General features: G+C 31.9%; 1 protein-coding gene across 1 annotated transcript in view; it reads right to left on the bottom strand.

Annotated features, from left to right (window-relative positions):
- Positions 1–2,541: 2,541 nt before the first annotated feature.
- Positions 2,542–15,049, bottom strand: part of LOC132742296 (eukaryotic translation initiation factor 2D-like) — a 35,427-nt gene continuing 22,919 nt past the window's right edge. Inside the window, exons 7-17 of the mRNA XM_060730662.1 lie at positions 14,650–14,816; positions 13,915–13,963; positions 12,867–12,984; positions 10,727–10,772; positions 10,078–10,181; positions 9,349–9,489; positions 8,715–8,804; positions 6,799–6,891; positions 5,206–5,326; positions 4,193–4,367; positions 2,542–2,683 (exon numbers count right to left, since the gene is read on the bottom strand). Coding sequence (XP_060586645.1) covers positions 2,616–2,683; positions 4,193–4,367; positions 5,206–5,326; positions 6,799–6,891; positions 8,715–8,804; positions 9,349–9,489; positions 10,078–10,181; positions 10,727–10,772; positions 12,867–12,984; positions 13,915–13,963; positions 14,650–14,816 — 1,172 coding nt within the window. The 3' untranslated portion in view covers positions 2,542–2,615. The remainder of the gene's footprint in view (positions 2,684–4,192; positions 4,368–5,205; positions 5,327–6,798; positions 6,892–8,714; positions 8,805–9,348; positions 9,490–10,077; positions 10,182–10,726; positions 10,773–12,866; positions 12,985–13,914; positions 13,964–14,649; positions 14,817–15,049) is intronic.

Here is a 15,049-nt window from a genome sequence, read left to right on the forward strand (position 1 = left end):
TAACTATTTTGATTAAATCACCATGTCATATCATTCTAACATCAATGAGAATTCCAAGTCTTTCAGTGGCTATAATTGTTGCTACATTTAGCTGACCAATTACTTCGAAATAAAAAATAACTGATAAAACACATTTGATGAAATATCCCTTGAAATAGTTTTCAATTCGGCAAATTAAGACCAAGAAGAAAAATTCATGTACTATCATGTATAAGTTATGCTGATTGTATCAAAATGAACTTACCTTTTATTTTTTGGCGTTGCCGATTCATTTATTATGCGTTTTGTAGTTAAATTACTCTGCAATTCTTTGAGTGTCGTTGTTAGTACAAAGCCGCAAACAAAACTGACGTTGTGTTACTAAGATAAATTGACGTCATTGACGTCATGTTTGCTACGTCACAATATCAGCGTCAAGAAATACTATTGGATAATAATTTTATTAAAGAATACGTCATACTCATATAGGCCCGTCAAGGGTCTATAAAATTAATCACATGAAAATTATATAATGGTATAATTTATCATAAATTATGCCTAAGAGAATAACTAAAAAAATATGCTTTTCGATGAATGATATTCGTTTTGTTCTTTGTTTTTTGAATTTCATGTTATCAATATAAAATAAATGCTCAGTAAATGTTTAGATCTCTCTTTTACAATCATTGACATATAGATCGCAAGACTATCATCGTTAAGTTAAAAAGAATAAGTTGATTCTACATCTTGATTTAATTTTATAACAATATTTCACCACAATTAAATTTTACTAGTTACTGTATTTCAGTGTTCAACTAAAAATTAGAATTACTCTTGATTGCCATGTCGCTGCTTCTACAAGTGTATAAATACTATTATTATGTTGTTTTTTTTAAATTGCGCGTTACCAAGGATACAGTCACATTCTTCTTTAATTCTAGTATACATAAAGCACTTATAAATATATAATTGTAAAGAAACGGGAGGTACGCCTTGTAAGTAAAAATGTGAACGGGTTATATCTACTCTATCGGCTCAAGCTCATAATTTGCACGACCTATGCAATAAGACTGCATCCGGGATAATTATTGTAACTCGTGTGAAAATGCACAGGGAATATTGTGAGACTTATATAAAGAGCAGAGACTTATATAAAGAGCAGAGACTTATATAAAGAGCAGAGACTTATATAAAGAGCAAAGGAATTTGTAAATAATGGACAAAAAAGAGATTTAAAGAAAACACGTGCAATCAAATCTTTATTCTTTCACTATACATTTGTGTGGGTATGTGGGTGAAATTGACACGTCTGTAATGTTGCAAAGACATGCAAAGTTTAGCAAAAGACAGACTATGTCTGAAACAGTCAATATTACTGATTAAAGTCAGCGGTTAATTAATCACAGACAATATTCCATCAGCGGATAATATTTTTATTTCATTTATGACTTCCTATTGAGAAAATTCAAGACTTACATTAATATGAATGTTTTTCTCCAAGGCGATATCTAGGGAAGTCCGTGTATTTAAAAGAATATTTTTTGTAGCATTACTAACAGCAAGTGGACCAATTCATACTTAAATATGTCAACATGTTTGTTTTCCTCTTAAGTAATGTTTTGTCAAAGTATAAATCAATCCGCCCATTATTACCAAAGTTAAGGCAATTTTATCAAATTCAATAATTTGGCCTAGGTCAAGGTCATTTCAAAGTAAAGTTCAGAATTATTTAACATGTCGTTTTTGTCATAAGTGTTATCTTGTCCTTTCTCCTTTACATACTAATGTTTCCCATAGTTTCAATGTAATCCAGTCTGCAGTAGCCAAGTAATAGCATTGACAAATTATACACTGTATACATACAGCAAAATAATCAGGGGCAATAATCGGTGTCTATTGGTCATACAAGGTCATGCCATAATAAGCGCATCTTCTTTTTGGACTGATGGTTCCAACAAGATTAATTTGAAATCCGAGTACATATACATACAGCATAACTATTCAGGGGCCATAACACTCCCGAGTTTAATGGTCCAACTCCAGCATGTCAATGACATGTACATCTCCTTTTGGTAATGTTCCCACAACATTTCATTGAAAGGTATCTGTAGCTGCTGAGAAATAGCACAGAAAAGCAATTCATACAGATTAATGGACACAGACGAGGAAAATTTGTTATCCTCCTTACGATTCCATCAGCAGGGCATAACAAGGTAAAGCCCATTTAAATGAACACTTTCTGACATATAAATAACCGCCTCCGTGGTCGAGGGGTTAGAGTCGATGACTTCTAATCCAGTTACCTCTCTGGCGTGGGTTCGATCCCCGGGAGATGCTTTGGTAGTTTAGCGCGGAGGAAGGTAGTCTAGTACTGGTGTTACTCTCCAGGAACGATGGTTAGGAAACTACCCGCCTATATGACTGAAATACTGTTGGAAAAAGGCGTAAAATGCAAGAAACAAACAAAACAAAACAAAGACATATAAATGTTCTGTAAGACACACTATCTTACCTTCTGACAAGTTTTGTTTCGTCAAGGTGTAGTTTATAAGAAACGAAAAGTAACTTTAAACTTATTTTTATTTTTGATTTCACCTAGATTTATAACATATTTATACACATTACTTCGTTTATCATCATCTTCGTTTAGATTTTGGAGCTTTCTCTTGTCCCTTCAGATATTTTTTTGGTATATTGTATGATCCTGAAATATAAAAATGAAACATTTCCTGACAATAAAACTTTGAAGGTTTTGTTAAAATCTCTTGAGAAATGTAGATGTCATACACAGAAGAGTAGTTTTCAATATATTTATGATAACATATAGGCCTTAATTCAGCCAATAAGAAAACTCATTAATATATACATGTAACGGAGCACTTAATGACAATAGTTCTATACTTGAGAATTGTAGAAGTTAATGTTAAAGCCAAGCCGCTCATTTGAGAATATTTATCATGCTAAAAACCAAAATTTCCTGAGTGGAAAATCTGCTAAACAATATACCATTCCCTCCTTAGAGAACCCTTAGTAGACAATAAATATGTCGCCTTTTTCAAGGCGACACAACAAGAGGGCCATGATGGCCCTGAAATTGCTCACCTGTATATAGGCCCCCAGGGCGGGGCCAATTTTAACCCAGGGGCTTTTATTTGAACAAACTTGGTAGCCACCAATTTGAAGATGTTTTATGATAAATATTTAAGCTCTAGCTGTAAGAAGATTTTTTAAGTTTTTACTATACACATATAGGGAAAAACAATCACTCCCCTCAGGGCAGGGCCAATTTTGTCCCCAGGGCTTTTATTTGAACAAACTTGGTACTCACTCACTAAAAGATAGTTCATGCTTAATATCTAAACTCTAGCACTTTGGGTTTTTTAAAAGAAGATTTTTTAAGTTTTTACTATATACATATAAGGAAAATAAATGATCCATGGGGCGGGGCAATTTTAACCCCCAGGGCCCTTATTTGAACAAAAATGGTAGCCACCTATTTGAAGATGTTTCATGCTAAATATCTTAGCTCTAGCTCTTAGGGTTTTTTAAAAGAAGATTTTTTCAGTTTTTACTATATACATAAAGGGAAAAACAATGACCCCCTGGGGCAGGGCTAATTTTGACCCCACAGCTTTTATTTGAACAAACTTGGTAGACACCCACTAGAAGATGTTTCATGCTTAATATCTAAGTGCTAGCTATTTGGGCTTTTTAAAAGAAGATTTTTTAAGGTTTTATTATATACAAATAAGGAAAATCAATGATCCCCGGGGCGGGGCAATTTTAATCCCAGGGCCCTTATTTGAACAAAAATGGTAGACACCCATCAGAAGATGTTTCATGCTAAATATCTTAGCTCTAGCTCTTAGGGTTCTTTTAAAAGAATTTTTTTAAAGTTTTTACTATATACATAAAGGGAAAAACAATGACCCCCTGGGGGCTGGGCCAATTTTGACCCCAGGGGTTTTATTTGAACAAACTTGGTTGACATCCACTAGAAGATGTTTCATGCTTAATATTTAAGCTCTAGCTATTTGGGGTTTTTAAAGGAAGATTTTTTAAAGTTTTTACTATATACAAATAAGGAAAATCAATGACCCCACCCCCCACCAGGCAGGGCCAATTTTGACCCCAGGGTATTTATTTGGACAAAATTGGGCTAAAAATAGTTTACCTGTAAGAGAACCCTTAACAGACAATAAAAATAGTTTACCTGTTAAAATTTCTACAACAAAATTGACTTGATTTCCTTGCACTACCACTTGTGGCCCCTTGTTTTTCTGTGGTGATGGCACCACTGATGCACTACATGCAACTTTCACCTGTACTGTATGAGCAAATGTCTTCTCGTCTATACCAAACAAATCTAAATTCTCTATAATTGTGGCCTGTAAAATACAAATATTGTTTCAGTGAAATTATAAATGTATTGATAATAACAATACTGTTAAAGACACAGATAAAAGACATATATAAAACATATGTGCACTAAAGTGAGTACAAGTGTATATCTCATGTTTACAGTCAGGTCAACTTAACTTTCTCAATATTTTAACTTTTAGCACTCATTTCAAGCTTGTTTAATAAATTTTATACTAAAACAATATGTAAATACATAATTTCGAGTTGATATTTATCTGTTACTAAGATTAAAGGTGTCTAAATTCTTGGATGTTATGAATGTTTTTCAGAAAAAGTGCACTTTCTTTTTTTCAAAGTAAGGTTATCACTTTAAAAAAATATTCATATAAAAAAAAAACAACTACAAAACCTAAAGTCTGAATGGTTTAAAGATAATTCAACACTTTTGACTGCTTTGGGTAATAAAGAAATAACTATGGCACAGTATGTAGCCAGGTAAGCTTTCTGTTTCATGATGTCCCAACTAACTTTTACCAGACTCTTACACAACACCACCCTTTTATCACACTTTTACCAGGCTTACCTGAATTTGAACAGATTTATACCAAATTCTTAACAGATTTTTACCAGGCACCTATCAGATGTTTAACAAAATCTTAACAGACTTTTACCAGTCTCTGACCAGAATATTTTAAGACATTTAAAAGACTTAACTATTGGCTGATCAATCAGGTATAAAACATTTTTTTTAGTTTCAATGGACAATATTAAGATGGGACTTTTTAAATCACTTTTTCTTGTAAATTCAAATATTACAAATATAAAGCAAAATAAAAGTGATTTCCATTTCCCACATTATTTTACCTTTTTATTAGAGGCCCTTTGTACAACATCTATCTTGATCGGATCCACATTTCCTTTTTTTATAACAGCTGGTTGACCCGCAAATATCACTTCATATACTGGTGTCATCTTGTTTATCAGCCTACGTGAAGTTTAACATATAGATATTTAATAACAATATATTCTTTTCATGCACTTTAAACACTTTTCATACGCACTTATGACAGTACATATAACTTTTTTACGTACTTGTGAAAGCTGTTGTAACTAAAAAATTTATGTACAGTTATATTACGTATTTTGCAAAACATTCTGATTACAAAGCAATTATTATTGACTATAATTTTATGTTTTTATCATTATTTTATTATAAAACTCTTGTGTAATAACAAAAATATATACCCTTTAATATGGGTTTTATGAACATTAAGAAAAATTTATGATGAAATGTGTTTGGTTGAAATCTATGATTCATACCTCAATATTCAACACAAAGTTTAACTTAACAGTACTTATTAGCTGAAATAATGATTATACTCATGCAACACTGCAGACTCTAAACTACTGGGTTGCGTTTCGTATAAAGTGTATCCTAAGTCTTAGGACATAAAGCCAACTGTAGGGCTTACTTTCAATAAACATTTTACAGTCAAATATTGTTGACTATAAATAAACTCACTCTCCTCAGAAAAGTTAAGAAAAAAAAAAAGACAGACGATTTTATATGAAATGTGTAAATGCCCATCAGCGTTGCTATTCAGAAATTAAGAGTTGTGACATAGAGGTCATAAATTAGGACAATTTCTTTGAAATGCAAAATTGTCTCAGTTTTGGTCTTAAGACTGATATCAGACTAAGGGCTTTCTATGAAAGGCAGCCCAGTTTGCATAATTTTATAAAATTGGTATCTAATCACTTTAGACTTTTGATGTTCTATCTGAAGCAGGGCAAGTTTGATACAAAAAAGTTAATGGTGAAGACTATAAGAATCTTAAAATGGGTCCAATTTACACACCAGAATGCCTAGCTTAATGGTATACATGTATATTTTCAGTGGTAATGAGGCTCTGCTGAATAAACATCACAATTAGCGAGTTGTGCTCAGGTGAACTAAAAATCCTGAAATAGTTCATCTACAATATTGTTAAAAGATTCTGCTGATTACAGTTTTTTGACATATATACTCCACAAGTATCAGGCTGGAGACAGGATATTTCATTGGGATGGAGATGGATAAACATCAGCAGTCCTTACAGCTAATTGGCAAATATAAATGTATATTCCCTGCCGCCAAAAGTTGAGGCATCAAATCAATATGGTACAAATCATCTATTTCTTAATTAAGCAGGAGCACAGATGCAAAATAGCAGCCTTTAACATATTACTTTATACAAATTTCTTTAATTGTACTAATACTGTACATTGTAGAATGATACAATGTATCGATTTTCTTTTCCATATGTAACAAATCTTGGTACACATTTTCAAAACAGCCAAGGTTATGCCAAATATGTCATCAACCTTTGCACAGAAATCAAATTATCCTCCTTACTTATGTAATGGCTGAAAACTTCTCTAAAAGAAGTGTGAGGGAAATTAGTGTAATAAATATACCTGGAGTAAATTTCATCCCATTTTAATGTTGATCTGTCCCCCTCTGCTTTCACCAGTAACATCTCAGCAAGAATAGGGTCTAACAATACTTCACTACAAATCAAAATATTTCACATTTTAAATTGTATCCTGAAACAAGGTTCTTATATTCATGAAGTATATCATCAACAGATTGAAATGGTCATCTTAATGATTCAGAAATTAAGTTTCTCTGACCTATATATGAAAAGCTTTTTTTACATTTTAACACTTTCTAAAAAGCATAGCTAACAGTACATAAAATTTCAGATTTCCACTTGTTAAATCTAATGAAAATTTTAAAATACCAAACTTTGGAACAATTTCTCATTTTCAAGATTATATTCTTTGATTTCAGACATTCTGACTTGATCCATATTACATGTATTTTACTACTTGTTTGTTTTTTGTTTTTTTTTCTTTCAGACAGGTTATATTATCAGTGATAAAGATTACTGACAGATTATATGGCCCTATATAAATGGTTCTTTTGAAATATAACCTAAGCCACTAGGCAAGAATTATACTGCAAATGGACATATAACCTGTCAGATATATTTATAACGAATTTGTAATATGGCAAGTATCATTTTTTAAAGAAAAAAGTGAGTTCTTCATAAAATGACAGCAGCTGTGTATATAAAACTATATAAACGTCATGATTATCTAATACAAGTGACATTACAAATGTGCAGTATTATAAAGCCTAAAGCTTATATAATCCAACCAACAAGGCGAGGATTTTATTGCAAAATCCAACTTAATAAGGGCATCAAGGCTGTTTAAACTCTTTATGAAAGTTGTATGATGTTGAACAATAATTTTCTTTGAAAATAAAACAAAATGTTACTTAAAATCCAATCATTTGCATATAAAAAAGGGTCAAAAATGTTGATAACAAACAACATTATGAATGTGCAGTCATATGTATTACAAGACAACAAACTAAGAATGGGGACAAATAGGTTTAATACACAATCACTGTTATCAAAGCAGAAAAATACTTCTTCAAGACTGCATGACCATTTTAACCATAAATAAGCTAAAGTGCTATTTTTACTAAAACAATGAAACAACTTAATTGTTATCAAATGAAAGTAAACAATATATTTGCCTATGTATGTCTACCTGTGATATAATTGATTATAAAGATTTTTTTGAAGTGCTATATTGCTCAGTAAAATATGGTTATATATAACCCAAAACCACTGTGCAATGGTAATATAGGAAATACCAGTAGCCATTAATACACAGTCATATTGTCATTTAAAAGTCTTTATAACAAATTTACAATACTGAACAACTAGTTTCTTTGATAAAATTAAAAACATTCATAATTTTACAACAACTGTGCGCATGATAAAATGAACAAGAAAAAGAGCTTTCTGTAAGACAGTCTGTTTGACTTTTCTTTGTGCTTGACAGCAAGAAAGGAGGCATAACTCAGGTAACTCTAGAGTAATGGATTGAAACCTTTGCCCATCATGTTATATTATCACAGAGAACATGAGTGTGAAGTTTCAACCCATTTCCTACAGTAGATTTGGAGATGACAACTTGCACACAAAACTTAACCAAAGTGTGAAAGCGACGCCAAGGCCATCCTTCCAACAGTCCAGTTAAACATTGATGTTACAAACCACAGGTGCCTGACGTCTAATATCCCCTTCATACCTTATTATATCGATAAAGAACATTTATTACATATATAGGGGTATGGTAGGTTGGCATGTGCTAGTCGTCAGGCATCTGTATTACAAACATGCAGTATTACAATATACATTGTAATTTCAATAGCCATGCAAGTGCAATTGAAACATAATGATGATTTAATAGCATCAAATTGATATATAACTCTTTAAAGACTACCTAATACACATGATCTATAGAAAACTTACTTTTTACAATCTTCCTTCTGTAAATTGTTAGTTTTCACATAGTCGGTCACCACTTTTCTAATATCTGCAGGTTTTAAGGCACTTCCTTTACTATAAATTAGAAGTCCAAATTGTTAGATATGAAACTAAACGTAAGTATGATCCATGTATGTTTAACCTTTTAACCTGACATTTTAAAAGATACTCTGCTGTTATTGTTTAAAGAAATTAACAAGCTTTTCAAAATATTGACCGCTCCACAAAGGATACTTTTAATATTAATAAATATTTTATTCAATTGTATACAATATCTAAAATAATTATTCACAGAAAAATACTTTCCCAACCTGTGATATTAAACAATTTCACTATAATTTCAATATTTTCCTATAAAAAAAAGGTACATCATTAGCATTCACTACATTGAGTAAACAGTAATAACAAAGAATATTTAGTTTAGGGGATGTTTACATAAAATAGTTATGTACATATTTCGCCCAAATTTCAACTTTTCCCCCCAGTATAACATTTTCAAAACATTATTAAGAGAAAAATATCAGTGCAAGGGAGAGTACTACTTTTAAAGAAAATGTGTTTTCACTCAATTTTAAAAGTTCACCTAAATTTTAAAATCTAACATGTCAAGCAATGCTACCTATATCCAAGAGTTTTGTAAAATGGCAAAGTATTGGCAGTGACTGCGAACATTTCAGTGATTTGCGGAGGAGTGTACTTATTACCAGACCCTTCAGATGTCTCCTCTTCAGTAATTTCTGGTACTTCAAATCCTCGTAAACTAAAATAAATAAATTCATACATCAAATTTTTGTTGTAACTTGTGTTACATCTAATCATTGAATACTCTCAGAAAAAGGCTAAGTTTGATTGTTTAGCTGAAAGCATCAAAGCTTCAGTATTCTTTAAATTAATTCTTGAATTACAATTCAGTTTTAAAGTGAATCCAACAGTAATATTGTATGATAAAAGTGGCTAAATGATTGAACAGATTTACTGTAGTAGAAACAAAAGTGACCGGCTATAATCATTCTTTTAGACACACATGGGCACTTGGGTAGAGCGATCAAACTTTGAACAACCGAGCTGTTTTCCACTTGCAAAATATACCAGTAAGCAATATTTCAGTAACTGAGCCCATTGTCATGCAGTACTAAAAGTAATTCTAAGTTGGCTTTCATAATAATTTGATGCAAGTTATTGGTATTTAATCAATTACTAGTACATGAAATACTTTCAGCTCAAATTTAACTGTCAGACAGATTAATTTTGTATCCAAGTTATTCACAGACTTAGCTTGCAGGTTAAGGTCACAGAATTGTAGGATAATGTATGTGTTGGCAATATTGTTGAAATAAATGGTACGTACGACAGGTGAGATTTGTCTATTTCTGTAATGCTGTCTACACCTTTAGCCAATTCTTTTACCTTTACAATACCAGTCTTTGCTTGCTTTTGCAAGAATTTAGATAACTGAAAGATAATTCATAATCAACTAATTATTAGCATAGAATACAAAATATGCGACACATTTATATTGTATCTGTTCATTTTCAGTAGTACATTTTTAAATCAACTCAATAAGAACAAATATCATCAATAAAATTGTATGTTTATTAGAAAATAAAATAGAAGTCACACATTACTAGAAATTAAAATAGAAGTCATCGAAATTATTTTGTAATACAATCAAATAAAAAAATTAAGAATATTAATTGCAGAGAGGTTTATCAGCTTAAATTGTCATAACAGCAACCATCACATAACCTACATAAAACAGGCATGATTTATGATGCTTTGCAATTCATTGACAACACTCAGGGCTGTAATCTTTGATTAGCATAAAAAACTTTCTATTTTAAATGGCTGCTCAAAAGACAAATTGCAAAATAAGAAATTATTATAATTATATAGATTGTGTGAACCAATTACTTCACTTAATATATTTTTTGTTTGTTTTTTTTTTTTCTCATTTTAAATCAATTTTCTACATGAATACCAATAAAGCAAAGACATACCTTTTTGTAGGTGGACTTCTTTATGTCAAGTGTCTTATCTTTTGGGCTGGAATTAAACAAGAGGGCCATGATGGCCCTGAGGTCGCTCACCTGTATATAGGCCCCCCCACCCCCGGGCCAATTTTTACCCAAGGGCTTTTATTTGTTTATTTGAACAGACTTGGTAGACACCCATAAGAAGATGTTTCATGCTAAACATCTAAGTTCTAGCTCATTGGGTTTTTTAAAAGAAGATTTTTTAAGGTTTTTACTATACACATATAGTTAAAAACAATGACACCCCTGGGGCAGGGCCAGTTTTGACCCCCGGGCTTTTATTTGAACAAACTTTGTAGATATTTACTTAAAGATGTTTCATGCTTAATATCTAAACTCTAGCTATTTGGGTTTTTTCAAAGAAGATTTTTAAGTTTTTGCTATACACATATAAGGAAAATCAATGACCCCCCGGGCGGGGCCAGTTTTGACCCCAGGGCTTTTATTTGAACATACTTGGTAGACACCCATTAGAACATGTTTCATGCTAAATATCTTAGCTCTAGCTCTTTGAGTTCTTTAAAAGAAGATTTTTTAAGTTTTTACTATATGCATATAGGGAAAATCAATGACCCCCTGGGGCGGGGCCAATTTTGACCCCAGGGCTTTTATTTGAACAAACTTAGTAAACACTCATTAGAAGATGTTTCATGCTAAATATCTTAGCTCTAGCTCTTTGGGTTCTTTAAAAGAAGATTTTTTAAGTTTTTACTATATGCATATAGGGAAAAATCTATGACCCCCTGGGGCGGGGTCAATTATGACCCCAGGGCTTTTATTTGAACAAACTTGGTAGACATTCACTAGAAGATGTTTCATGCCAAATATCTAAGCTCTAGCTCTTATGGTTCTTTAAAAGAAGATTTTTTAAGTTTTTACTATATGCATATAGGGAAAATCAATGACCCCCCGGGGCGGGCCAATTTTGACCCCAGGGCTTTAATTTGAACAAACTTGGTAGACACTCACTAGAAGATGTTTCATGCTTAATATCTTAGCTCTAGCTCTTTGGGTTCTTTAAAAGAAGATTTTTTAAGTTTTTACTATATGCATTTAGGGAAAATCAATGACCCCCCTGGGGCGGGGCCAATTTTGACCCCAGGGCTTTTATTTGAACAAACTTGGTAGACATTCACTAGAAGATGTTTCATGCTAAATATCTATGCTCTAGCTCTTACGGTTCTTTAAAAGAAGATTTTTTAAGTTTTTACTATATGCATATAGGGAAAATCAATGACCCCCCTGGGGCAGGGCCAATTTTGACCCCAGGGCTTTTATTTGAACAAACTTGGTAGACACCCATTAAAACATGTTTCATGTTAAATATCTTAGCTCTAGCTCTTTGGGTTCTTTAAAAGAAGATTTTTTAAGTTTTTACTATATGCATATAGGGAAAATTAATGACCCCCTGGGGCGGGGCCAATTTTGACCCCAGGGCTTTTATTTGAACAAACTTGGTAGACACTCACTAGAAGATGTTTCATGCCAAATATCTAAGCTCTACCTCTTTAGGTTTTTTAAAAGAAGATATTTTGGATATATTTGGATATATTTGGATGAAATTGGCTCAGTGGTTTATGAGGAGATGTCATTTAAAGCAAAAGTTTACGGACGGACGGACGACGGACGGACGCCGGACGAAAAGCGATCACAAAAGCTCACCCTGTCACTTTGTGACAGGTGAGCTAAAAATCAAATGACAAGGGGGTTGATATTTGCATGATAGTAATAATAGTTGAAGCCATTACTGACATTTTTAACATGTATGATGTAGTGATGTTATCTATATTTTACTGTGTTTAAAATTGAAAAAGTTTACCATAAAATCTTTTCATTTATGTTGATATATTATTTCACACATTTATCTATGCTATATGCAACAATTATGCAGTACAAATTTGTCATCCTACAAGGGTACCCAGATATAAACATGTAAAACCATTTACATGGGTATTTAAAAGGAATTTGCCAGTATAGCCACCAAACTTCCATAAGCTAGCTGGATAGCTTTCTCACAAGCAGATACAGAAATTTAAACCAAAAGTGGTGTTTTTCAAGAAAACAAATTCACTCAATGTTTTAAAGATAACATTAATGACATTACCAGTATTTCATGACATGCTGCTTGTAGAATGTACCAGTTGGAATTGGTAAATCTGATTTCTTCAAGGAACTTTTCACAGCACACAAAAAACAAAACTGCAGCAGTTCGTCCATCTGCTCTGATATAATACAAAGATACCTAATTATAGTTATATTACATGTACAAAATCATAATAATGCAAGTTAGTAAGTATCAACTTTATTTAATGAGGCTAACATATTTGGTTTCCCGATCTTCCATGTGGGCCCCAGTATGTTTGTAATGCTAGTTTTCATTGGATAATTGTGATATTTTTATAATCTATATACATAACTGCTTCATGAATTATTTTTCACTTTTTCTCAAATAAAGAATTGTGCTATATTATAAATTTGTTATGGTTATATGGCTGTAAATAAAAGACTGTTAGTAATATAATCCTTCCAGAGCAGTTCAGGTCATATAGGCTTATGACCATGTATATTGGGCCAAAAGCTTTCAAGAAAAAAACATTTATAGCTGATAATATACACTAATTAATCCAGCTCTTGATTTGCTTTGTTTTTTGTTTGTTTGTTTGTTTTTCTGTTTTTGCTTTTCTTTCCCCAAGTATTAGGATTGGGTTTTTCAGAAGTGTTTTGTAAAAATTGGAAATTTACATGAAGAGTAGTCTAAGTCACCAAGATATTTCAAGTATAAAAATAGTGTACATATCTGTACATGCATTTTACAACTTTAACCTTCTAGAAACAACTGTTTCCATTGGTGATTTAAAGAAAGAAGAAAAAAAATTGAGAAACAAAGATACTATTCTTAATTGAGAATATGACCAAACACTGGCTATAAGTTTGGCAAAATAAATCGAACAAAAACACAAAAAAAACACCCAAAAATACACAAGAACACTTGCAGATCTTAATTATACTAATACTGTTTCACTATTTAATACACTTTTATTCTGTTTCATAGACATTTAAAGAACTGTCACAATTGAAATATAATCCTGAACTCACCCCTGGGAATTTAGTCAACTTGCTATAAGCAGACACTACATGTATAATTATGTTACCTGGTGTTAAAGTGGCAGGTTCGTCTGTAACATCATCTTCATTTTCCTCCTATAATGATAATTTAACATTTAACCTTCACCTGCTTAATTTATGTAACAGATCTGCCAAGTTAATAATGTGAAAACCATCTCAAAATATCATTCATACCCCTATAAATGTCCTTAAAAGAAGCTGACAGGGAGAGGTTGAAAATGGACTTACTTTTGTAGAGGAAAAATACATTTAAAAAGAAATAGTTTCCTGTGTAAAGAAACACAAAACTTAGCCTTCTGAGCATCTTGCATGTAGGAGGTATGAATATAGAAATTGAACTACCAACAATATAGAACTTGGTCAGATTGCAAACATGTGCAAGCTGGCCTAGCTTTGTACTAGTGACAAAGGCAAGTCAGTTTCGATTCCAGATGGTTAAGGATTAAAAAAATGAAAATAGCATGAATTGTGTATGAGACTAAAAAAAAAGAAGTAAAACATTTTTTTAATTTAGCAATCTATCATCAAATCTAGTAAAATGATAAGTTTATAAGATAAGTTTATGAGAATAAGATAATTAATCACTTTGATACATACATCATTTCTTTGTTACAAATATTACAAGTAAGTACGGCATAATTATATAAATGCAGTAAAAGATTTCAGCACTAGATTTTACTGTACAAACATTACCATCTTAATAACATTCCCAAAACAATGCAAGGCCAATAATTATCAACAGAAGAAGTAACAAGACTGACCGGTTGTTGTTGAATATCTAGCTGTTCCATGTTAACTTCATCTATTGTACCACCTGAGGCACCGTCTACTGTTTTTTCATCATCACCAACACATTTTTCTGCCCCGGTCTGAGATTCTGGTAACATATCTGTAAGATCATCTGGTGATGTGTCATCTATAGCACTTCCTAGTATATATATAACATAGTCATATTTCAAATTTCGATGAATTTCTAAAGAACAAATAGATAAAAACCAACACATTTTTAAATATCAATACAAAAAAATTGTTTCCCTTTATTAGCTTCGTCGGTTGATACATAAAGGAAATTACCATATGAATTTCTATGGAATACAACACCAACCAAAAATTTTTAGCAAAAAAAGAAAACTCATAAAAGCTACAAAATACTTTTTTTGC

The sequence above is a fragment of the Ruditapes philippinarum genome, unplaced genomic scaffold (assembly GCF_026571515.1).
Source record: "Ruditapes philippinarum isolate M1 unplaced genomic scaffold, ASM2657151v2 ctg7782_1_1_1_1, whole genome shotgun sequence".
Lineage (NCBI taxonomy): Eukaryota > Metazoa > Mollusca > Bivalvia > Venerida > Veneridae > Ruditapes > Ruditapes philippinarum.